Genomic DNA, 26314 nt, shown 5'->3' on the forward strand with positions numbered 1-26314 from the left:
GGAGGCATGTCTAAGCCCAGCTCTATGAGAGGCATGATCCTTCAGGCTGAGAGAGATACAAGGGTTATTCAGAATACTGCCTTCAAGGAGCTTTTTCTCTTCATCAGAGAACTTAGATATGCGGGAACATGACACCCATCCATTCATCCATCCACCCTTCCGTTCAATAAACACTTATTGAGTGTTGGCCAAGTTCCAGACAGTACGTTGGAAAGAGGGGTATATGACACTGAGCCATGCAAAGTCCATATCCTCAATTCAATGTTTAAAATCCAGTAGGGGAGACAGATGGTTACAATGCAGCACCTCGGGTATTGCTCATATGGGATGCAATAGGAACACTGGGAAAGGCACATAATCGAGGCTTCAGTTAAATGAGGAAATGGACATTCCAGACTGATGGAGCATCCCTAGGCCAGAAGAAACACAGGTTCCGGCAACAACAAATTGCTGTGAAAGGCTAGAGTCCCTGGGCGCGTGAGAAGTGAGACTAATAATTTAGGCCCAGGGACAGATCGGGAAGGACTGTGTGTTCCGACCGGGAATTTTCCATTGTATCCTAGAGGCCAGTTTGATCTCCCCTCTTTATCCAAAATAATTATAACAATTATTATTATTATGTATAAACTGTACTTATTATCTATTCTATTATATTCATGCATACTATAAAACATACATGTTTTAAAGGATAATGATGAAATAAATAATAATTTTAAATATCTTAATTCAATTGCTGTACTAAAATCTTTCTGTTCTCTTGTTTAGTGAGAGCAATGGGTTTGCACATAATTTATTCTATTTAAAGAATCTTAATAGTTTGTGAGACATTAATATAAAGGTCAGGTTCCAAATTCAGTTTATTTCTATACCTGTCTCTATTGACTATCAGATTTAAATATGTATTTCATAAAGACAGGGAGATCTAGGGGGCGCCCTTGGACCACTGACTGTGCTTTTAAGTCAGTTATGCCCAAGTTCCATTTAAGGCTTGTCATAAATTTGCTTCTCTGGTAGCTCTGAGTTTTTCTTGCAAACTCATTAGAAGGCAATAGCTTTTTTATATTTTTAACAAATGGGTACAACCCCCACCAACACATTTCATTTGGAAGATCTGAAAACATATTAGTGAATGTGCAGCTCTGAGTATTTTGATAGATGACATAACTCATGTTTGACAGCCTAGTTCCCGCGGAGATGGCAACATTTCCAAACTTCCTTTTTCAAAAGCCTCTCTTCTGAGCACAGATTTCTTGTGAAAAGCAATTATTTTCACCTTCTAAAACTGCCATCTTGAAACAAAATAAGCAAGTTGGGTTTTTCCCCAAATGTTTGCTAGAGAGAATATTAATAGCAACCTATTATCACAGCAAAGCAACAAATATGGGACACTTGTGGTTTTTCTTTTTCAGTGAAAAAATGGATAAATCATCTTTAATTTTAACAACTCTGTTAAGCATTTTGAAGTAAAATAACAATTGAATTTCTATGTGGTGCTGAAGATTTTTCTAGTTATTATATTTCAAAGTATTGTGTCCTGGCAGTTGAATTTTTCCTACGTGAATGGTGTTATTTAACTCATAAACTGAAATGGTTTGAAACACTCTGAAAGTGAAGAAGGAATGTGCGTGCAGAAATCTTTCTCTTCTCTCAAGAGGCCTCCTCCATGCTCAGGGTCAGAAAATAGGCCAGTCTGGGCCCTGTAGGGTTGCTAAGGTCAACCCACATATCAAACTTCAGTGAAGCTTTTCCAAGATAAAAACAAAAGCTCGCATGAAGTGGTGACACTGTCTTCCTGCATCCGAGCAGATGACCCAGCTCAGCCCAGGAACGTGAGTGCTCTGCTCTGGCGACCACTGCTCTGAGGAGGAGGCCAGGAAAGAGTTTTTAACAAGGGAGGGATGGTGTGAAAAGTCCCACTGTGTTTGGGATAACCGTGTAGAACGTGGGCCCACTCTGGCCTTACATGGGGTTCTCTCCATTCACCTATGTCAACAGGTATGTGCGGTCACGGACGAAGCATGACGTCGACATGCGAATCGGAATCCACTCGGGCTCAGTGCTGTGTGGTGTGTTGGGCCTGCGGAAGTGGCAGTTTGACGTCTGGTCTTGGGACGTGGATATTGCAAACAAACTTGAATCTGGAGGGATCCCTGGGTAAGCCAGAGCAAAGCCCTCGTCCTCCTAACCCTAGTCATTTGCCACTTTGTGGGAGCGGGTTTCCCCTGTGCAGAATTCAGGGGTATAGACCTAAAAGCAATTATTTGGAAGAAGATAGAACCCTTCATGGTCTGAGATTTTGGGGTTTATATTTTTCTTTTAAGCCCAAATGGCTTTTTAAATGTCTGGTTATTTCCCATCCCTATCAATCCATATATATAGGAATAAACTAAGCTTACTTTTCCTTTCAGTAAGAGAGTTTGCCCCCGATTCTGAACATGTATTAAGTACCTACTATGAACTAGCCAGTCTGCTAAATGTCATTACTACATCACATCATTTGATTTTTCAACACCCCACACAGTAAATGTTATGAAGGCCTCACCAACTTTACTGCCTCCCCTTGTTAATTCATCAGTCCAGTCTGCTCAGGACTGGCCTTTCATTATTAATCTCCAGGCCTTCAACGTGTCCCCAAGAGCCTGACATGATGCTTGGCACATAGGAGGGAAAGAAAGGAAGGAAGGGAGGCACACAACTCCACTGTGTAATGGACCCTGGAGTCGTGCAGAATTGAATTAAAATCCTTTCCCTGCCACAGACACCAGCCATGTAGCTCCACACAAATTCTTCAGTCTCTCTGAGCCGTGGGTTCCCAGACTAGCGATTCTCAGCTTGTGCTGGAATCTGAATCACCTGGAGGGTGTGGTAAACCTTGGGCGGCTGGGCCCCACCCTCAGACTTTCTGATCAATGTGTCTGGGGCGGGACAAAGACTATGTCTTCCCAACAAGTGCCCAAGTGACGCTGACGCTGCTGGCATTGGTACCACACTTTGAGGACCACTGTTCTCGAGCTTTAGTTAAATGAGAAAATGCATATCAAGTCCTTGGTCCTGTGCCCAGTAAACATTCACTGTGGTTTGTGTGTAGCAGTTACCAGGTGACACACATGTAGGGTCTTACAAGGACCTTGAAGTCCTTGTCTCCCTCCAGCACTGCTTGTGACCTCCCAGTGATGTGACTCTGGGCCAGGTACTTACTCCTGGTCTTGGGGCCAGTTTTATCATCAGCAAAATGGGGGTGGGGGGTGCCTATCAGAAAGAGGGAAATTCTATGAGATGATCCATGGAGCTAGTCATGTCATAACAGCTTTGATTACAGACATCACTTATGCAAAATAAAGTGTTACCAAATGGTTAGATCATATTTACTGTCATGACTATCATTATTATATCCTGGCATTTAAAATTATCAGAAAATGTCAGGTTTACCTGACAGTCAATATATGGGAATATTGCCTGACTCATTTCCGTAGATAAACGTAATCACCAGAATCTCGTCCGCACAGTCTTTACTCCAAAACCCCAGCTAGCAGCCATGATCCAAGGAATCTCTAAAGCCCAGTTTCTATCAAAACGTGTAAATGTAAATTGATTAGAACTTGAGCAGAAGACTCAGTAATGAATGAAGGTGAGGATGTCTGTCCCTACGGGAAATATAATATTGATTCAGTATGTGCAAATATTATTCCCCCTGCACACTGATGCAGGGTAATAAAACGCAGAATCCAGAGAAAATACCAAATAGGGGATGGCATTTAACTTAATTATTTTAAGAGAAGATCAGCCATCAGACTTTATAAAGATGATGCATGGAGCCAGTCATAACATAGCTTTGACTACCCTAGTGGGGTTTCATTGTGCCTGAGAGAAAAAGACGGCCTTCTAGCCCTAGCTCTGAGGTTGACCAGAGAGACAGGTCTGGGACAACCATTTCATAGGAGGACAAATGACCCTTCTGTTCCTCGAGGTCAACATTACTGAGTACGTACTGACAAAACCCACCACGGGGACATTCCGTGCTTATTCAGCGTGTTTCTGAAGAGAGCTCAAATATCTGTACATGTTTCAGGTTTTGTGTTCTGACCTTAGAAGTCAGTGACTGGATGCAAGGCTGCCACTTTGGAAAAGGTGGAGAATGTGCCTGCAGGATCAGAAATGCATCCTTGGTAGTTTCTGGGTGTTTTACGTGTCCTCTGCAGTGTTTTATTCTATGAGCAGGAATTGAGCAGAATGGGTAAGAAGGAAGTAGAAATAGCACTAAAAGTACAATGTGCCTGGCCGGTATGGCTCAGTGGTTGACTATGGACTCATTCACTGAGTGGGTACTATTGTTTTTCCCATTTTCATGGATGAGAAAATAGACTCATAGAAAGATTAAGTAACTTGCCCAAGATCTATCAGCTAGCAAGTAAGTGGTAGAGCCAGGGTTTTGATCCCACAATCCGGCCAAAGAGTTCATGTCCGTAACCACCGTGCTAGGCTACCCACGGCACACTATGGCACTGTAAGGCATCTGGGTGAGTTAGACAGAAGCACACAGAAAAACCCTCCCAGAATGATTCACCATGTGAAATTTCCACGATTCCAGTGTGAGCCTTAAGGCCCTTGATGTCATCTGTTCTTTTGCTAAAAAAGAAACTTGAATCATGAGCTGCAGTGGCTGATGACTGTGCAGGAGTGAGTCACTCACCTTGTGAGTGAGCCCGGCCAGTGGCCAGCCGGCACATGGCCACAGCTCTGTTCTCCACTCCTTGCCGTGCACAAAGGTCAGGGAAGGCTTCTCTGTGGTCTTGTGAGGCCTGCCTTTTTCTTATGATTTTAGACGAGTTGAAGAAACGAGGCAAGACGACAAGAGAACTGTCACTGTTGCTTAGTGATTTTGGACAAAAATTGCCATTGGGTTCAGAAACATTTATGGAACTTGTTTTCCCAATGTAATCAACAGCACTGAAAAACAGAAATCACTGACTGTTGCTTTTTTCTGTGTCCATGAATTTTTTGTTTTATTTTTTTTTTTTTTTGCTCAATCCCTTTACCCAGCACCTACCCACCCCCCACAGCTGTCAGCCTGCTCTATATCTATGAGTCTGTCTCTATTTTGCTTGTTAGTTCATTTTGTTCATTAGATTCCACATATGAGTGAAATCATATGGTACTTGTCTTTCTCTGCCTGGCTTATTTCACTTAGCGTGATACTCTCCAGGCCCATCCACGCTGTCACAAAGGGCAAGATTTCCTTCTTTTCTATGGCCCAGTAGTATTCCACGGTGTAAATGTACCACAGCTTTTTTATCTACTCATCTACTGATGGGCACTTGAGTTTCCAAATCTTGATTATTGTAAATAAACCTGCATCTATTCTTTCGAATCAGTGTTTCGGGTTTCTTTGGATAAATTCCCAGAAGTGGAACCGCTGGGTCATAAGGCAGTTCCATTTTTAATTTTTTAAGTAACTCCATGTTGCTTTCCACAGTGGCTGCACTAGTCTGCATTCCCAGCAACAGTGCACGAGGGTTCCCTTTCTCCACATCCTCACCAACACCTGTTATTTGTTCATCTATTGATGGTAGCCATTCTGACAGGTGTGAAATGATACCTCACTGTGGTTTTAGTTTGCAATTCTCCGATGATTATTGACATTGAGCATCTTTTCATTATGTTATTGGCCATCCGTATGTCCATTTAGGCAAAGTGTCTATTCAGGTCCTCTGCCTGTTTTTTAAATGGATTGTTTGGGTTTTTTTGGTAAAAATCACTGATTCTTAAGGGTTGCCAATACCAGGCTGACAGTCACAAGAAAAGCTGAAATAAGTGCTTATGTGAGGCGGCTCTGCAGGGCTGTGTTCATCAGAGGCTGCAGTGTCCCTTGGGGTGGAGTCAGCGATGCCCTGCTCATTGATTTTTGCTTGGAGTTCTGTTTTCTTTTATTCTTTCTGATTTTTTCAGGGGCCCACATATTGTCCCCGAGGACATGACCTCACAGTGCCCTGATGCTGGCTTTGCCCAGGCCACGTCAGGGGTGGATAATGACCTACGCTTTGTGTCCCCAGGAGGATTCACATTTCCAAAGCCACCCTCGACTGCCTCAACGGTGACTATGATGTGGAAGAGGGCCACGGGAAAGAGAGGAATGAGTTCTTGCGGAAGCATAACATAGAGACCTATTTAATTCAGCAGCCGGAGGACAGTCTGCTGTCGCTGCCCGAAGACATTGTCAAGGAGGCAGTGAGCCCCTCAGACCGGAGGAACAGCGGGGCGACGTTCACCGAGGGGTCCTGGAGCCCTGAGCTGCCCTTTGACAACATCGTGGGTAAACAGAACGTAAGTCCTGGCTTCCTTTTTCTGGTCAGCCAAAGGCATGCGCAGTGCCTCTGCACCAGAGAGGCCCCAGAGATAACCCATTCATCTTTAACCTTTTCTCTGCTGAGCAACAGCATTGCAAATCATCAAACCCTATCTCCTCCGGACAGAAATAACTTTTGTGTGCAATGTCAGGAAATGCATGAAATACCAGAGTGTACTCAACACCCTCTCCTTTTATTTTTTATTTTTTTACCTCACTCAAAATAAATGTCATGTGAAGCTGAATTGTAATTATAAAAAAAAAAAGACCCACATTGCAAAAGAGAAACCTGATATTATTATACTAGCAATAGGAGTAGATGATCAGGTCCAGGGGAATGCCATTCCTTAGACGGCTGGCAGGCTAGGAGTTCTGAACTGCCCTCTGGATTTAAAGTCAGGGGGTTGCCATTTATTTGGGACAGGCAGCACCAGGTGATGCCCAAGGGGAGGGTGAGAGCGTTCAGGAGTAGCATGAAATTGCAAAGCCGCCCTCGTAATTCTATTCCTATTTAGTGTGAATTTGCTTCTTATCTGAGGGATGGAGCCAACAGTCAGTCCATGAGGAGTAAATCACCACTCACCAAATTATTTCTTAAATCATTTCTTCAACTACCAGGACTCCACTAACCCGAATGAGATGCTCAGGCTCCTAGAGGTGCTAGAGGACTGAGGCTGGTCAAGTCAGAGAACCTGAGAAGTCTGCGATGCCCCGTCCCCAGAATGCTTGCTCAGGACCTGGGCTCTGATACAGGTTTCCCCTTTCATTGCCCAGGTCCACCACCTCCAGTTTAATGCATGTGAGTTAAAGAGTAGAACCCCACCATCCTTTTCTAAAGAAACACACAAAAAAAGCCAATATGTATGAGACTGGGAAACGGTTTCTGACATGCCCCTGTGCCCAGCAAAAGCTGAGCGCTGAAAACAAACTCAACCCAACCCAGAGTGTCAGGAGCTCTCTGAGGACCTGACGGGGTTCACTGTTTCAATCCATGGACCTGGACTTTTCTCCTTAGCTGATAGATAAGAAAAGTCTGTCTGCTTAAAGCCATTTAAAAAGGAAAAGGTTAAAGTGCTGGAAGTCTTCTGCATCGGACAGGTGGGTGGGGCACTCTGAGGCCAGGTTAACCTCTGTCTCAGTCAGTTCTGTGTGACGGGGCAAAGGAGTAACTCATGGGCCAGATTCCACCGGAAGACCCAGGTCAAACCCAGTCCGCATGCCTTGGGAAGGTCAACCCTTAGGTCCTTACTCTCCTTCTGTGTTTCATTTTTCCCCAGAATTATTATGCCCAACCGAGTCACCACTGATTTCAGTGCCCACTTCCTCCCATCCCTGAACTGGTGTGCATGGTGCAGTTTGCTATTACATAAAACAATGGACTTATATGTCCTTCCTGGAGTGGGTGCATGGCCAGCTGACAGCACCCTCTGCTTCCTCTGCCTATTGTTAGCTTGAGCCTGGAAGCTGGTTATTTAGAGAGGAATGCATGCTTCACCGTAAATACCTCAGTAACTCTGCATCACATTCTCTAGATGTTTTTTTTTTTTGTTTGTGTGGGGGTTTTTTTGGTCTTGCCATTTGAAAAACTTTTTCTATTTAAGCTGATTGTGGAACCAGGGATAATTCCTAATTGTTCTAATCTTAGTTGTTCCTAACCTAGCTGCTAATCATTGAGAACCAAGAGAGAAAGGTGGAGATACTTGGTCTTATTCTGCGATTGATGGATCTGGTAAAATTGTCCAGGAATATCTGAAATATTTCTTTGCTAATTTCCTAAAAAAAAAAATACACGCTGATATCATCAAGTCATTATTATAAGATATCTCATTGTTAGTCAATAATCACACTGTATATTTCATATGCTGCCTGAGTTTTGCCTGGATGCACTCCACCTGTGCCATCTTCAGCGTGAATCATCTCAGTTCATGTTGATGTCTTGGGAATTCAGAGGCAGGGGATGTGTACTGATATTCACAAATAACTAAATGGCACTAATAAGACTGAGAAAATGAGTCAATTAAAATGGTCACAAGCCCTCAAAGTTTACACTTACACTTAACTCTAAAAATCGAGGGCCATCTGTGCCACTCAGAGACATGTGTGTGCCTGGCAGAGACAGAGACTGGTCTGGCTGGGCCTGTCTGCCAAAACACCCCGTCAGCTCCACGGAAAGCCCAGACCATCTGAGTGTTTGCACATCACACGGAAAACAGACTAATTCTCCACTGGGGCTTTGCCAGCTGAATTGGGCAAATGTTTTGGCTTCTATTGATTCATGTGAGCTTCGAAATATTTTTAATGACATCAGAATGCTGTGGCATAATCTGTGCGCTATACATAGCAGATGTTCAGATAGTTTCCTTCTCATTTATTCATTCATCCAATAAGGATTAATTGAGCATCCTTTACATGCCAACTGCTAGTAGCAGTAGCAGGAAGGACAGAGAGAAGAAACACTGCAGAGATCAAGTCAGCCAGTTGTTTATATGTTTCATGAAGAGAGAAATTATGTTTCACTTACCACTGTTTAGCCCAACATCTGGCAGGTAATGGGACTTGATGATAGTTTGTTGAATGAATGAATGAAATGACAGATGTGGGTGGTAACAGAGAGGAACCAGTTAAGTTCAACTTCTAGGTATTTTGCTTAGGTGTCGGGGTGGACGGTGGAAATGCCCACTGAAATAAGCACTATTGGGATGGAAGGAGATTGGATGGGAAACCCTAGGCGTTCCGTTTGGGGCATGGTGAGCTTGAGATGTCTGGAGAGGGCTCCGTGGAGGTATATCCAGGGACTACTGAACACTCACTCTGGAGCTCAAGCATAAAGGAACTGTGCAAGGGATGTGAACATGGCAGTCATCAGAACCTGAGGGCTAGTCGAAGCCATGGAGTGAAGGGGATCACAGTAGGGAATATGTGAAATAGAACCATAGGGAGGCACAGGATAGACCTCAAGGGGCACCAGGTGGGAGGTAACAGAGAGCAGTGACCCCACAACAGAAACAAATAGGAAGGAAAGTGATGAGAAGAGAATTAGGGGATGTGGTGTCCTGGAAGCCCAGAGAGCAGAGAGCGCGTTTTGAGATGGAGGGAACAATCAACAATGGCCAGTGGAGCCAAGAGGCTAAGATGGAACACTGCCCATTGGAGTTGGATGGAAGAACATCATTGGCAAGAGGCAGATTTGATGAGGTGGTGAAGTCAGATTGTCAGGGGTGATAGATAAGGGAGGGCTCTGCATCTCACAGTAGAACCCCAACTCCACCCCTGTCTCCTCCCCACCTGCCTCTAAGGAGTCTGTCAATGGTTTGGAGCAGCAGCTACTGCACTAAGAATTGTTTTTGGTCCCTGAGGTGAGTCTTCCAGTCCTGCTCTATGCTTGAAGAGCCTTCCTTGGTTTTGATGTCATGCATCTTCCCTGACCCTTATCTGTGTCCATTTGGGTTAAATTGCTGGTTCAACACCGCCTGAGGTCTGGTGTCCAGGTTGCTCTTGGAAGCCTGCAGCACTCGTGGTTTGCATCCCCGAATCCTGGTGTGGCAGGTGTTTGCCCACTGATTTGGCATCTTGGCTCGCTGAACCCTGGCTCAGTTACCAGTGGGGCTGCCTATGCTCGGAGCCTCAGAATGGAATGAAAGTAAGGAAACCAGAAGTCAAGATCACAGGTGTATGATCACAGGTGGACTATTGACGTTCAAGGTATGAATGCAGAAGTGGGTGGTTGAATAAATGGAAAGTGGACAATTGGACGTGTTGGGGAGGGTGTCCAGAAATTTCCAGGCTAGAGTGTTGGATGAGTCATCAACATGGTCATTGAGTCTCTCAGAATAAAGGTAAATTTGGGGATGAAAACAAAGACTTAAGAAATGGGTCCTTGTAATAAAGATCATGCTTCCCTCTGACTGCCCGCTGTGACTAAAATCCATTGTGGGCTTGAGCTCTTCATTCGATGACTTAACAGGAACCCAGAAGTCTAACTGCTGGGGATTAGTACTGAGAAGACAGACCTGGTCCCTGTCCTCTAGGAGCTAACACTTTAAGGGAGTGGGGAATGTACACAGCTAACCAAAACATGGAAGTGCTTTGAAGGAAGTAGATATAGGAATGGGGGGGGGCATGATCAAATTATCACTGATAGGATCATTGCAAGTTTCTGAAGATTTGATTGGAGCGCTGAAAGGAAACCAGGAGAAGGACATCTAGAGAAAACAGCTAGTGCAAAGGCCCTGCAATGGAAAAAAAGTTTCATATGTTAGAAGAGCAAAATGGCCCAAGGGGCTAGGGCAGCAACTTTCAACCTGTGTGCTGCAACAATTCTTAAAACATGAAATACCTGACTATTTAGTCGGGGGCACTGGCCTCTTCTCCCTTAGATTATCAAATAAAAATAAAAAAATGACAGCCAACACAATAGCTGTCTTGTGTGAATGAATAAAAATTATACCTTTTTTTGTCAGATCAGCAAAAACTATATTTCTGGTGTGCCTTAGAATTTTAGTAATGAGTTTATGTGCCGTGAGATGAGAAAGGTTGAAAATCGCTGGGCTAGAGCATAGTGAGCAAGAAAGAAAGGGGTCAGAGGTGAAGTTAAAGCATGCGGAGCTTGCTCCTGCCAGCTCAACATGGGATTTCCTTAGAAGGGAAGTGATGGAAAGGCGTCCAGCAGGGCGCAGACATGACCTGATTTAGATTTTTTAAGGAATCGCTTTGGCTGTCTTGTGGAGAATGGACAAATGGCATCTTAGACTGATGACTCCCAAGAGGATACAAAGGGGAAAGCTTTTGCCACTATGAGCTGTATTGTGTGAGGATATTAATCCTCTATGACTTTTGTAACAAGTGATATGCCAAGAACATGGAGCCACCCTTTAAAAGTGAAGCCCCTATCAGAGCCTAGGGTCTGTCCCTCACATCCTATGAGGTCCCCACCATTGTCCCATCCATCCCTTGCACACTTATCACAATCAGACATTAGTCTATTACTCCTCCAGGCCTTTTAAAAGAATCACCTGGAGAAAAGCACACATTTGATACTTCTGTTGTATATGTAGAATGCCCTTGGTTGTTACCATTATCATGGAGTTAATATGTGCACCATCGATATTTTTTAATTTATTTATTTTTAGATTTTTATTGATTTCAGAGAAAAGGGGAGAGGGAGAGAGAGAGAGAAACATCAATGATGAGAGAGAATCAGCTATCGGCTGCCTCCTGCACTGCATTCCCCACACTAGGGATCAAGCCCACAATCCAGGCGTGTGCCCTGACTGGGAATCAAACCGTGACCTCCTCGTTAATAGGTCGACACTCAACCACTGAGCCACACCGGCTGGGCTGGACCATCAACACTGAAAACATAGTTGGAATTTCTATATTCTACACAATCAACTAGAAAGCACATATGCTTCTTTGCCATGAGGATAGATAGGTGTCCATGGTGTCACTAACATTAATAGAAGTAGAGAGTTTGGGGCCAGGTACCAGGGCAGGTGCGTTGCTCACATCCTTTCCATTTCATTTTCTTACCAACCTGACAATGTGATGTGCCTGCCTTCCAAGTGAGGGGACCATGATCATGTTCTTTTATTGCGTCATATTGATCCCTGGGGTTCGGTTTCTTTCCTTCTGTATCTGCCCTTAAAGGGTGGGATGCAAAGTGAGTGGCTGGCCCCTTTCCTGTGCATAGAGATGCCCACGAGAAAAAGAACTCCTAAATTGCAACCTGACTTCTGTCGTTCAGCTTGGGCAAGTCTCTCCCCCATGATGTTCATTCGTTCCCTCATTCATTCAGTCATTCACTTATCAACCTCTATTGAGTAACTGCAATTTGTGGACACTGATCCCAGTGTCAGGGGTAGAGAGATGAAGGACGGGCAAGCTGTTGAGATCACGGAGCGGAGGTATCACTAATAGGTCCACAGGGCCAGTGTGCGTTTGCTGTCCCAATAGCAGAAGAGCGTATGGAGGTGGAAAACTGCTCCAAGGTGATTGGGGAAGACCTTCCCAAGGAAGCCACTGTTAAGCTGAGATCTACAGACAAGCAGGGAGATTGGGCCAAAGATGAGGGCACAAGACCCCAGGTGGAGGGGAAAGCAAGGCGACCATCTTCACCAGGTTCTACTGCTCAGTACCAAAACACAGGCTTCTCTTCCCCCACAGAGAACTCCTACCCCTAAAAACGCCCTAAATAGCGGACACTGGCCTTAAAGAAAAAGTTGTGTTTTCAGAGGTTAGTGCTTCTGTGATGAGCCGCCCAATATCTATTTGTCCGTCTAATGATGAGTCTTGGTATGCAGGTGGTCACAGGCAGATTTTTCTCTGTAGGAAGTTTATTTCGAGCCATTTGAACATCAGATTCAGCTTTGATGGTCACTGGATGGGACATTTTGCAGGCTGTGGGGTAGAGAGCATGAAGAGCGTGGACATTTCCCGCCGTGAATCCGCACTCTTCCAGGAACGTGGCTTTTTTTGACAGCAAAGCCCCAGCCTGTCCTGCACCCGGCTCAGAAGATAACGGCTGAGTTCCGCCAGGAAGAGTGATTACAGAGGCCTGGTTTTCCACTCTCTTCAGAAAGGCAAGTGGATCTGAAGCCTTCCTGGGAGCACTGAGTGGATTACACAGGCCATTTGCTCTGTTAACTTGGAGTGATCGTCCTTTCTTTCTCTGACGCTACAGGGGTAGACGACGGCGAAGGAAACGAAGGTGGAGATGAGTTTGTGGCTCATGTAGAATTGCTCTGTGGGGGTAGGCACTGAAGTCGGCAAGCGCATGACATGCAGCCTGTGGTCACCTGATGGCCAATAACTGCCACAAGCTCTTCTAAACCAACCAGGATTGACGGGTTGTTGGGGAGAGAGAAAACAGTGGCCTGAGGAAGCAGAACCCATAATGAGTGCACATGTGAAGGTGAACGCATGACATTTTGAACATGTGAAGGTGAACGTATGGTACTTTAAACATGTGGAGACAGGTAGGAAGAGAAAGAGGAAAGAACCTGCATTTATTTCTGACTTCTTTATTTCCCAGATTTAAAGAAAAAAAGAACTGGATTTGTTTTATTGATCTTGGTGCTAATTTTGCCAATGACGGGGTTAAAGATTCTTTGTTCTAAAATTTATTTAGCTGCATCAGGATTTTATCATCTCTTCTCCACCAAGATATCCTTTTGTTGTTCTGACCTGGTGCAGTGCACGCGTGTAAAGGATTTTTCTTTACAGACACTAGTGCGTGTAGTGTGGCTGAATCTGTATCCCTAGTTTTTAAAGTGATTTGGCACGTGAGTCACGGCCGACCATGGCTCCGGCTCTGCACTGGCCATGAGTGGTATCACCCGCGGGGACTGAATTCCAGCCGAGAGCAAAGGCACTTGGCATTTTTGCTGGCTGACCAGCCTCCGCTTTGGCTATGTTTGTATGTGCTTATTTCTGCCTCACCCGGGGTCAAACAGGAAGCACAGTGGCAATTCCTCAGGCTTGGATGAACTTTCTGAAAGGTCCTCCCCTAGCTCTGGGATCTCCAGACGACTTCTGTGAATTGTAGGTTATGAACCTCTAGATTCGATCGCATCTGTCCCACTGTATGACGCTTAGGTCACCTTGAATGGCCTGAAGCACCTCTCCGCACCGTGAGATAAGGGCTTTGTGTACATCATAGCACCGCGGGGGTAGCACCCATCAGGAAAGCATAGCTTGGGAGTAGGCAAACACAGGGCTGCTCTCAGGTGGTAAACTCAGTGCAAACACTGGGGATCATAAAACCTGGAAAAGCTAAACTAATGAGGCAATTCCAACAGACAAGCGTTGGCAGAAAATTAGGATAAGAGAAAGTAGAAGCCCCACAGATGTAATAGTTTGGCCCTAATCTGAGTAATTTCTTCTCTTCCCTGTTTTGTCCTGTCATAACTGGAGATGAGTGAGAGAGGCTGGATTCTTGAAGGTCGGTAATTTGTAGCTCATTGGAACAAAATTAAGGAAAGCATCAATAACTAAATTTAAGTAGCAAATTTGTATAACAGGAGTCTGAAAAAAACTCAGACCTACAGCCTTAAAACAAGAACCCCAAGCAATTTATCAGCAACTTACAATATACTATGGCAGGTCCTCAGGTCATGTCATTTTGCTATCACATTGATGAGATGCCGTAGGAACTTAACTCTTATTCATATCAATTAGCCTTTGGTAAAAGTGGTTTTTCTTATATGTCGTTTTGCCGCAGTTCCAAGAACCTATTGGCGGCATTAAGTGAGGACTTACTATACTTATAATTCCAAATGTAAAGAGCTACGTCAGAATCTTTAAAGAGATGAAAGTTTAGGTAATTATTGCATTTCCATTTTATCCAAATTTGTTATGAACACACACATGCAAACACACACACACACAGACACACACAAACTCACAATTTCATTTTCCCCATGGCACTGACATTTCTGAAAAATCTATGCCTTTGATGTTCACAAGAACACTGAGTAGCTTAGGTCCTGATAAATGAGCTAAATTATTCATTCTGTCCCACGAGGTCATTTGGTCCATGGGATAGCAGTCACCTCTGCAGCCCATGAGATTGCGGCCCAGCCACTGCAGTGCTGTGAGAATTTTGAGTCCCACCTCTCGGGTGGCCCCCGTAAACGAACCATTCATGTGTCAGCCTCGCTGTGCCCAGCTCCTGAGCCACGTCCCAGGCAGGAATCCTGCCTCCATCCTTAGGATCGCCCCATCTCTCTCTCATGACACCCTAATTCTGAGATGAGGTCAGTGTTGGAGTTAGTATATCTGTTGCACACATGACTAGGGATGTGACATTTTGAAAGCTAAAAATTCAATTGGCAGCTTGCCTCCATTCACGTGGCTTGAAAGTGGCCACATCTCAATGGATGTGCACGTTCTGTTTTGGACAATTCTGCACAAGTTTAACAGCTCCTTTTGATTAAAAATGGCTCAGGTGTATAATGAGTTGGGTGCAATCACATTCTAAACTGAGATTAGCATTTTCTGAGGAACTTGAAGGACATTATCAGAGTAAGGAATCCTGGAATCGTTAACAGGAAATGTCCAATGAGCTTTCCCAGGAATATGTGACTGACAATTGCTAAGTGTTTTTGACTAACAAGACTGTGTTTCTAGAGAGAGCACCTTCAGCCTGAAATCTTACTGGGAAGAACTGATTTGCTTACACAAACTAATTAAGGAATACCAAAGGTTTGGCCATCCATAAAGTGGTAGGACCTATAGGAAAAGTAGGTTTTCACTGTGTACTTAGGTAGAAGACAATTCCCAAAGAAACATCTCTGGCCATAAACCAAATGACGAGCTTTAAGACAGTTCCTGATTCCCCCCATCCCATTCCAATGAAGTGTATAAAGGATGTCCTACCTAGAACCTCTGATGATAATTTTCATGAGAACCCCAGACTCTCAGGCAAGACCCTATCTATGTTCAGAACTTGGCTTTGGAAGGGACTCTGGTCCTGTCTTGAGCACCTGTGCGTGAAGAAAAAATTCCTGCAATGCCGGAGGAGGGCATGGATCTCAGGGCCAGTCTCAGGCTGCAATGTCTTTCTCTGAAAAGACTCATAGGAGAGGCCAGCTCAGTTGCAAACTGTGATATATCCCAATGTTGAGAATCGGACCTCCCAACTATCTGAAAGTACCAGCTAAAGTAAAGAAGAAAATGTGCATGCTTATTATTGTATAGAAATGTAATATATACTTCAGTTACACACTGAAACACGCATTTCCCATTTCCTTCCATTTCATCCATTTGTTTTTCTGATTATCTGACCAACTGCTTTACTTTGCTCATGTGAATGAACACTCTCAACCTTTTTGAGGTCCATTTATGATTGGAATTACATTTGAAAGCTTATGCCAATTTTTAACCTGATCCTAACTTGCTCACACTGGCGTTGTAAATCTTGAAAAGCCATAATCTATCAAGAACAGCTCACTGCAGTATAACTCCAGGTAGACAAATAAGACATGCTACACATTTTCTCAGTGCTGCTTACAAATGAGTCACCATGAAGATACCCGCCTGTGAATTTCAATGTCGGCAGCATTATTCCACTTAAGGTGAACACATGGTCAAATATTAGCGGCCATTACTAATGGAGGGGAGGGGGGGGTCACAGGCAATCTCAAACCAAGGTCACCTCCAAAGCCATTCATGCTTTGCAGCGGTGCACTGGAGGGTAAATGAAAGCTTAAGGTTACCCTTCCTGATTCTAATTTGCTTGACTTCTTGCATTGAGATTGGTCTTCCCTTGAGCATACACATATGTCCTGAAGGTACGAGATACCAGAGAGATTGCTGGTCAAACAGCAGGCATAATTGTCACATGTAACTGAGAAAGCAAATGATCAGAAAAGGGACCCCTGAGCATTCAGTGCATATAATACTGGTGACATAACTGCGAGGAGTAAAAACAATCGCTTGCATGAAAATTATCCACCTCAGCGTCACTGACATGTTGATGCAAGGGCTCCTTCCTGGCTCTAAACTATCGCCTTGTGGCAGTGATGAAAGAAAAAGCTTTGTCTCTCATCTGAAAGAGCCACACACACAGACAATAGACTTCAGTGAGGGTAGGGAGCTCTGAAAGGTGGAGAATGTATTGGTCTCTGCCTTTAAAACAGAGGTCAATGGCACAGGCACCCAGGAAGCAACTCTTATTCCTAGTTTCCCAACAGCCCCCTAGAGACCAATGTCCATCCCTGACGACATTTCACCAGTGCCCATCAAGAGGAGAACAAGGAGGACAAGGCTCATTAAATGAGTTATTCATTCAATTACATGCATTCAATGTCAAGGACACATTTTTTGTTCTGAGATTACAATATTCTTGTGGGGGGGAAATGTACCTTTCTTTTATGAAATAGGAGTCATGCAAAAGTGCTGTAGCTGTGACCATTTATATAAATAAGTCCCAAAAATGATTTTGTAAACTCCCCCTCCCTGTGAAACTCGAAGGTCCAAGAGCAACGGAAGGCATGAGGGACTGCTGGAAGGGGCAATCAGCTCAGTTTAGTTCAAAGAAGCGCAACTGTAGGGGAATACAAATTACACAGAGAGATGGAAATGCCTAACTATGAACGTGCCCAGATCTTTAGCCGATTTATGTCTGGCTGTTAGGTCCCAGGTCAAACCACTTGCTGGAGGGCATCTTGGCATCTCCAAGCCAGAATGTATGCCCAGACAAAGGCAGCATCTTTCCCACCTCCTCTCAACACAGAGAACTAAATTTTGTCATTTTCTGCACCTTTTATAAAGGATTTCCACCCAAGAGGCCAATGGGAGATGCACCGCGTGGTGGAGAGTCCATCTCCTTTGCCTTCTGAGGGGCTGTTCTCATGCAGCTAATCCCAGGGGCCGAGCCCTCTGGCCCTGGGTGGATCCTGCTGTTCAATTTTCTGGAACATTGGTCCGTGTTCCCTTTCTCCATTTAACTGTCTTTTTCCCTGTGGTAGCCTCCCTGGTACTCAGAGCTGAAACTCACTGCTCCAGAGCCCGAGGGGCATGTACTTCCCTTTCTCGTGTTGGCACATGCCACTCTATCTGGGGCTGGAGAAGAAGGTTTCAGTGAATTCTACCAGTGATGAAGCCATGCTATGGAGTTCCTTAGAGACCTGGAAACTAGGTGACACTGACTGTCTCCAGGAAGGTTAAAATGAAGAGTCCGACAGCCCACAGGGAGGATCCTATGGATGGAGCTGGAAGGTCCCTGAGGTCACAGTCCCCGACTCTGGCTCAAGTCAGAGGATGCGACCCCTGACTCTCGGATATAGGAAGGGTCTGGGCGCAAGGGCCTCCAAGGTGCTGTCAGCTTGCCCAGGCTGCCAGTCAGTGAGCCCGTCACCGGACCTCAGTCTGCCTGTGGCCTCGCGCATGGCCACGCCGAGAGGCTGGCAGAGAAAAGCAGGAGTGGTGAGTATAGCCCGAGGCTGGGAGTTTTCACTGCCCCACTTGCAGAGGCACCACATCTTCTGCCTCTTGGGGACAGAGACGAGCACGCCTGTTCGTCTAGCCTTCAGCTCCAGTTCCCCCCTTTTTGTCAGAGAAGCTGTCTTATGTTGGAGCTGTAAGCGAGCATTGCATTTGGCTACCTCCAGCCAGTTGGTCTTGTCACCTGCACTTAATTACCTACCAACAGGGGCCTCCCTGCCAAACCTGGTGTGTCTTCATAAGCTAATGCTATTTCTGCATCCACGTAGCCATACCCAGGGGCCAACGGGGTGGTCGTGCCTTTCACGCCTCCTGCTGTTCAACCCTGTGAACTGGAGAGGCTGCAAATGCTTGCATTTTTTTTTTTTTTTTGGCCTAAAGGAAATTAAACACATATATCTATATGGGACTATAGATATATAATCGTTTATGGGGGGAAACATTTGTGCAGCATAAAAATCTAACCATCATTATCAAGTTCAAGGTGCAGATCTTGACACATTTGGCTGTCTGTCCATGAGGAATGCTTAAAAAAAATGCAAGCCATGGGTCCCCACGTCTCTCCACCCCCATTAAAGGAAAGACCACACGAAAATGTGGAATCTACTCGGTTGGAGATGATCATTTCTGTGGGCTTTTCAGGTTTATTTTGCTTTCTGTTATTGGTACTGGTTCTCTTTCTCTCATACCAGAGATGTGCCTGGTTAGAGAAATGGTCTTGATTAACATTTCCAAGCCGACAGCTCTCCTAAGTACCTGAACCGAAGGAATTCAGTGCACCTACTCAGAGGAGAGGGGCACGTCCCTCTTGATGTACTAACTGGCCAGGTTGTGTTTCTCTAAACCGAATGCTAACATACCAACTTCTGTAGGTTTCACTGAATACAGCTGCATGGAATGCTATTACTGTTTGCAATGCAACCTGATTTAAAAACATTGCATTTCTCTTTAATCCAAAGGGGACTAGCAGGTTTATTGTGTTTGCATGTGCTTTCCCCCTAGACTCTGGCTGCCCTAACAAGAAATTCAATAAATCTACTTCCAAACCATCTTGCACAAGCTTTGCATGTCCAGTCGGGGCCTGAGGAAATTAACAAGCGAATAGAACATACCATCGACTTGCGGAGTGGCGATAAATTGAGAAGAGAGCATATCAAGCCATTCTCACTGATGTTTAAAGACTCCAGCCTGGAGCACAAGGTAGAGCTGGGTCTGCACAGCGGCTCTTTTTCTGAAGTCAATTGTCATAAATGTTCGTGGGGCCAGAGAGAGGGCCAGGGGCTGCGGTGTTGGTCGGTGTGTCTGTGGTTTGTCTGTCTGGTTTGGTTTGGTGCTGTCTTTTCTTTTTCTGTTTGAAAATCATGAGTAGACTGAAGACCATGAAGGGAGATGCTATTTAGATAAAGGAGGAAAAGAGGAGGAACAAGGAGCCCTCACCCCCGGGAGCCTCCCAGGCCTGCCTTTCACTTTGACGTCATTAGCCCAAGTGACATTGGCACTCACTTGCCTCTGCTTTTAGGTTAATTCTCATGAGTAGCAACCACTGTAACAATACATGAAGGCACCGAATAACTTCATGCAAGCATTGCTGTCTTTCTTAGATTGTAGGGGACACGCCTTCTGCCAGTTGTCTGCTGGTCCCCTGATGTAGACATAATAGAAAGAAGATGAGCTGTGGATTCAGAGTTGGGTTTGAATGCCACCTCTGCTACTTCTTTGTTCTGTGGCCTTTGAAAAGTGGGGTAGCCTCTCTGGGCATGAGCTGTACAGTGGGATAATGAACGTGCCTCCCTCACAGGTTAGTATGGAAGGTTCCAAGCAATGCCTTGAGTAGGTGGTCCAAAAATGGCACCATCACCACACTGATGGTGACTTCCTCTGATGCCCTTTTCTCTCCCAGCTCTAACCTGTAAAGAGCTGTGGGGAGGTGGGTATGGTCCCTGCTTAACTGGGCTGCTCATTGCCCTGACGGAAGCTGGCAGGCCTTCCTTGACTGAGCACAGGAGGTCTGGTGCTGTAGAAGCCTCTGGCAAGAAGAGCAAGGAATTTGCAAGCAAACTTCAGGATTTTGATGTGACCTTCTGCAAAGCTCCAGGGAGCAATCTTTGGTGAGTTTGCCCAGTTTCCTGGGTGACTCTGCATTCCTCAATGTGAGGAATGCACACTTCCGTGCCCATGCACCATTCCCAGTGAGTGTCTGACAACCACCTAAGGCTGCAAACTCCAAAATTAATATCTTCACCTGCCGTTCTCAATATGAAATGTATTGTGTCTGTATGCCAACAAAACCAAAGGAGAGGGAACATTCTGCTTTACTCTACCTCCCTTCTGCCAAATGCCAGGTGGGCTTTTCTGATTTGTAATATAATTGGGGGCTTAAGGTCCAAATTAACTGCATTTTCTTCCCTGGCTGCTGCATTGAAGGAGCTAGGAAGAGCAGGGTGGTCTTGCGAAGAATCTCCTCAATTAGCCCATGTAAATGCCGGTGTCCAGAGCTGCACCAAACCCTTGTATTCATTCTTGGTAAAGATGTACTTGGTTCACTAATGACCTGACCTCTGCAAACAGAATTTCTATTTCTAATTTTTTTATTAAGTAGCGTCCACATCTTATCTGCAGGGACCTGGGAGGCACAGGGTGTCTGAGGGTGACTTCTGTGACAGGGGAGGTTCTTCCAGTGTGGTTTGCATTGCATGGGGTCCCCGGGGTAAGGGCAATGGGGCACAGCAGAAAATGTTCATCCCCCCATCTCACAGAGACACCCCTCACTGACGCTTGCTCGGGGACCCTCTCTAGGGGCTGCATTACGGTTGAGAGGGGATATATATTAAGTAACAATCATTGGGTGTTTCCCAAATGCCATATACTCGTCTAAGCTGTTTGCACAAATAGACCAACAATGAAGAGCATGGGTTAAATGTTACTATGAGCCTCATTTTCTACTTGATGAAACAGAGAGACAGGGAAACGACCAAGAAATGCCCAAACTCGAACTGTCAGTACAGGGGCTGTGACCTAAGGCCACAGTGACCCCCAAAACCAGTGTCTTGTCTCTCCCTGGAGCCCCGGGGACTTGCCCTCCCAGGCCCTTGTATAAGAAGACAGTCCTGTGTTATCTTCATCCTCTCCTCTTAGAACCTTGGATGGGGTGCGAGGCCTGGAGCAGGGGTTGGAGGGCGAGATTGAATAGGAAAGGGTCCTGGGGCCTTAACAAAACAGAGCAGGCCTTTCAAAACCACAGGATTCTGTGTCTCGTGTTTATATATGTCAGTTTACTGCATCCTCAGAAAAACATTACTATCCCACTTACAAAAGGGAAAACGAGCTTCTTAGAGGTCAAGTAGAGGTCACAGACCTCTGAACCCCACTGCCATACTTAATAGACTCTGAGCTACCACCACCCCGGAGTTGTCCCATCTACTACACAGCACGGAGAAAGATAAATCGCCCAGCATGGGGAGTTGGGTGATTTATCCCCTGCCCCTCCCACCCACAGTAAACTGGGCTTATACCTCCAGGGTAAAGATGGACAGGAAAAAACCTACCCAGCAAATAAGGAAAGTGGGGAAACCCACATTCCTATACCCTAGAATTGGTTAGATGGGGAAAAAAAGAGCTCTCCAAGAAGTTAAAATCCAAAAGGCAATCTGCATAGGTTTGCTGCCTGAGTTCACACTCTGAATGTGGTCTTAAAAAGCACCTCCGGCAGAGAATGTATATTTAAAGCAGTCCCTGGTTGACACTGCCCCCTGCTGACCAGCGGGAGCAATCGCAGACCTCCCTGGCAGAACTCAGAGATTTTAAGACTCCATTGATGACAGTAAAACGCAAAATGTGAGGGCGGGTTAAGTATCTTAGAGCTGGTGAAATGTAAACAGTATTTGTGACACCAAAACCTTTAACCACTGCTCTATCCTGCTTTTGGGGAGCAAGTTTGCACCATAAAAGCGTTTTCTGAAAGGAAAAGTGGAAATGGCAATGACCTCACCCTGGGGAGGTTTGTGGGGAACAAAAGGCTTGACTGTTTCAACAATAAAAGGTGTGTAACTAAAGGATATATAACTTTATTGTCTCCACAGTAAAAGGATATGTAACTAATAAAACTCTCCAGCTTTATTAGCGAGCTGTCATTCAGACCTTTCCACACCTACCAGCAGCGTGTGCAGCAGGCCTTTCGTGTACCCCTCTCCCCCCGCCCCTGGCCCCCCGTGCTGCTTAAACACTTGTTGGGTGAATGGAGACTGACATCAGGGAGACTATTGGAGGAGACTGCCTCACCCTGTAGCTGGTCTCAGGATATCATTTTAGAGAACTCTAAGCCAAAGCACACAGATCAGTTTTGAGCTGATTCTAAGACGCAGTGCCTCAGGAGAGAAGAGTATAAAGTTCCACATATTCCTTGCCGTGTCATTTCAAAGTCACACACTCACCCATACATACATATATACACATGCACGCTACACACAGACATGCATACACATATACATACACACATATGCACGTGTACACACATACATAAACCTATATGAATACACATTCCTACACCTATACACACATACACACATATACATATTCATACATATATATACATGCACACATGTACACATGCATACACTATTGCACATACCTACATATGTATACATTCATACACATGCATTCATACATACACACACATATATATCTACACATGCACATATACACACATACACATACACACACATACACACAGAGACATCTTTTGAGTTAAGCTTCAGAAAAGTATACTCACAACTCGGGCAGCTCAGCCACATCTGGGCAGCACATTTCCCCACCCGACGCTGTTCCCCGGGTCCCGCATCTGTGAGCTGGGAGGGTTGAACTCCCCATCTTTCAGCCGTCAGTGCTGTGAGCCTGTGAATTCCCTACGACCACAGTGACCACGTGTTGTGGTCTGCCTGAGACGGTCCTGGTTTTCATCTATTTTCTCAATATAACTTTCAGCAGCACCGCCTTTCAGGCTCACAAATCACCCAGTGTGGGTGACAACTCATGTGACCCAGGTTTCAGGCCTCAGTCAGATCAGAATTAGTGGTTCTCACCATCTTCATGTCCCAGTAACCACACGATGACTTTCTGGGTAGACCCTTGGATGAGGGAGGGGACCTAATCCAATCATCAAAGGTCCCCTCCAGGGCCTCCCAGATTTTCCAGAAGGATCCACGGCCCTCCTTCAGCGTCGTGCTGAATATTTCCTAAGGGAGCTTACAGTTCTCGGGGGCAAATAAAAATTAGAACTATGGTAAAGAGATGTAGGAAACAAGACATGTTTTTTAAATACTGTCAATCATATTGGACTTTTTCTTTTATTATATACGACTTATTTCTTAGTAAAAAAATACATTTTCATTACTGAAAGCTTATACCAAAATGATGAAAATAACATGTTGTGATCCTACAGCCCAGGATAAGTACCCACTGTTAGCATTCTGGCATCTGCATGCTGGTCGTTCATGAGTGTGGTTCTGTGTACTTACCTTTGCTATTGGTTTTACTAAGTGGGGCCATTTTGTACACACGCTTTGTTCCATAGTGTTAAACATTCTTTGCTTGAGCTTTTCCCCACATTACTAGGTTACAAGGAAATTACTTTGTAACTGCACACTATTCCATTCCATGTTTTAACCATGTTGGGCTTTTTCCCCTCAATTTTTCACTATTATAATTTATAAACTACATGGTGATGGCCACTGTCATATTGAAATCATACATCCATGCTTAATTGCTTTCTTAGGATAAATTCCTAAAAATGAGAGCAAGAGAGTGCACATTTCTAAATATTCTATGTGTATTCTGAAATTGCCCCCCAAAATGTGCCTGTTTTTTTAAAAAATCACCAACTTGATAAGAGACAAGCAGCATCTTCCTGTCATGTTTTAAAATTATTATTGAGGTTGATGTCTTTCTGTATGTTTTTTTTAAATATAGTTTTAAATATGTTTTTATTGATTTTAGAGAGAGGGAGGGAGAGAGATAGAAGCATCAACGATGACAAAGAATCATCAATTGACTGCCTCTGTACACGCCCTACTGGGGATTGAGCCTGCAACCCAGGCATGTGCCCTAACCAGGAATCAAACCGTGACCTCCTGGTTCATGAGTCAACCGACACTCAACCACTGAGACACACTGGCTGGACTGTATTTTTTTTTTTATGTTTTGGTCTTTATATTTCTTCTTTTGTGATCTGCACATCAGTCTTAACTGCCATCTTTCAGTGTGCTCACCTCTGTCTTACTGATCTGCAAGTATTCTTTATATAGTGGAGAACTTAACCCCAGAACACTCAGAGGAAGGTGATGTTTCTCAGTCTCTGGTCCTCTTTTCTATCCTAGGACAAGGCTCTGAATGAAGGTTAGGATGAGGAAGACAATTAATTATTACTTAAAACCAACCCCAAACCTTTCGTGCCTAAGAGAGCTCACTATCATAGAAACACGTATTCGGAGTGGCTTCATTCAACTTAGTGTTGAATTCTGTTGTCCTGAGTCCCTGGCCTCCTTGCTCTGTCCCGGGCTGCACGTCACTTCCTCCTGCCCTCTGAGGAACATGGGACTAGCTGTCACTCCCATGGCCTCACCAGGCTTGGGGATCGGACCAGTCAAGGCAGGAAGAGTCCTCCTGCCAAGGATGGGAGGTTTTGGGGAGGGGCAGCTGGAAGAGTGGTGGGTTGGAAGCTTTATAAAGTTCTGCTTGGGATTCTCCTATGTCAGTCAACCATCCTTCCATCCCCCCCCCCACACACACACACACACACACACTACCACCCCACCCCCAAGGCAGAGCACAGCATAAGGAAATACATTGCCATTAAGGGTCTTCTTTTATCCCTGGGGTGAGATCCTTCCAGCCTCACACCTCTGGGCTCTCCATCTTATACATGTTAATGTGTTTCTTTGTGAGTCTACCAAACATGAGGAAATCCACGTTTGTGCAAAAGCGAGTTTACTCAGAAAGAAGTATGCCGTGAGAGATTTCCTCAGGCACACCTGTCACTCATAGACCGCCCTGGTAACGACTCAGGCTAGACACTAGACACTAAGCTAGGGGAGACAGTCTATTTCAAAATACGAAATTATTCCTTTGCATTTTTATTGCAATTATGCCTTTTACCCAAATGGTCCAATTTAAGGAGGTTCTAGCCATTGCCGCACTACGGTAATGCGTGAATTCACAATAGAATGAGGTTAACTTCCCTCATTTACTCATGAAAAATGAGCAGATTGTCCCTGTTGAGATTCTTCTTTAATTTAACAAACATATTAATTTATGCTAATGAAAGACATGCTAGGAAATTATCTCTCGCAAACTAGATTTATCCAAAGATGAAATGGGTTCTCAAGTGAGTGGTTGATTTCCCCTATCATTGGAAATCTGCAGGCAGGAGCTAACGGCTCACTTCTGTGAGATTTTACTGAGTGAAATCGGCATTAAGAAGGGTTAGACCAAGGCAACAAATACAATCCACTCCACCCATAAAATTCTGTAAGCTCACATGCACACTTGGACAAAAGTATGGCTGCAGATGGCACCATTAACAAGATAACTGCTTTGGCTAGAAGCATCCCTACATCTTGTGGAGTTGTAAGTACTCTTTATCTCCTAGGCCCGTGGTCAGCAAACCACAGCTCGTGAGCCACATTCGACTCTTTGGCCCCTTCAGTGTGGCTCTTCGACAAAATACCACATGCGGGCGCGCATGTACAGTGCGATTGAACCTGCGTGGCCCATGCGCAGAAGTCGGTATTTTGTGGAAGAACCACACTGAAGGGGCCAGAGAGCCGCATGTGGCTCGCGAGCCACAGTTTGCCGACCACGGTCCTAGGCGAAGGGGAGAACCTAGGCATGGAGGGTGATTTTCCTCCCACACACCTACGAAGATTTCCTGGGTTGTCTTAGACACAGAAGCACAGAAGACTAGAAACTCTGTCCATCACCTCTATAGGTTGGCTCCCCTGGCCATCCCTCTGTGGGTAAAGAATCCAGGCGGGC

The 26314-nt window shown here is 45.0% G+C and overlaps 1 protein-coding gene across 1 annotated transcript in view; it reads left to right on the forward strand.

Annotated features, from left to right (window-relative positions):
* ADCY8 (adenylate cyclase 8 (brain)) overlaps window positions 1-26314 on the forward strand; it is a 137080-nt gene that overhangs the window by 69924 nt on the left and 40842 nt on the right. Inside the window, exons 6-7 of the mRNA XM_015561453.1 lie at window positions 1996-2154; window positions 6051-6321. Coding sequence (XP_015416939.1) covers window positions 1996-2154; window positions 6051-6321 — 430 coding nt within the window. The remainder of the gene's footprint in view (window positions 1-1995; window positions 2155-6050; window positions 6322-26314) is intronic.

This window comes from Myotis davidii, unplaced genomic scaffold, assembly GCF_000327345.1.
Source record: "Myotis davidii unplaced genomic scaffold, ASM32734v1 scaffold30, whole genome shotgun sequence".
Classification (NCBI taxonomy): domain Eukaryota; kingdom Metazoa; phylum Chordata; class Mammalia; order Chiroptera; family Vespertilionidae; genus Myotis; species Myotis davidii.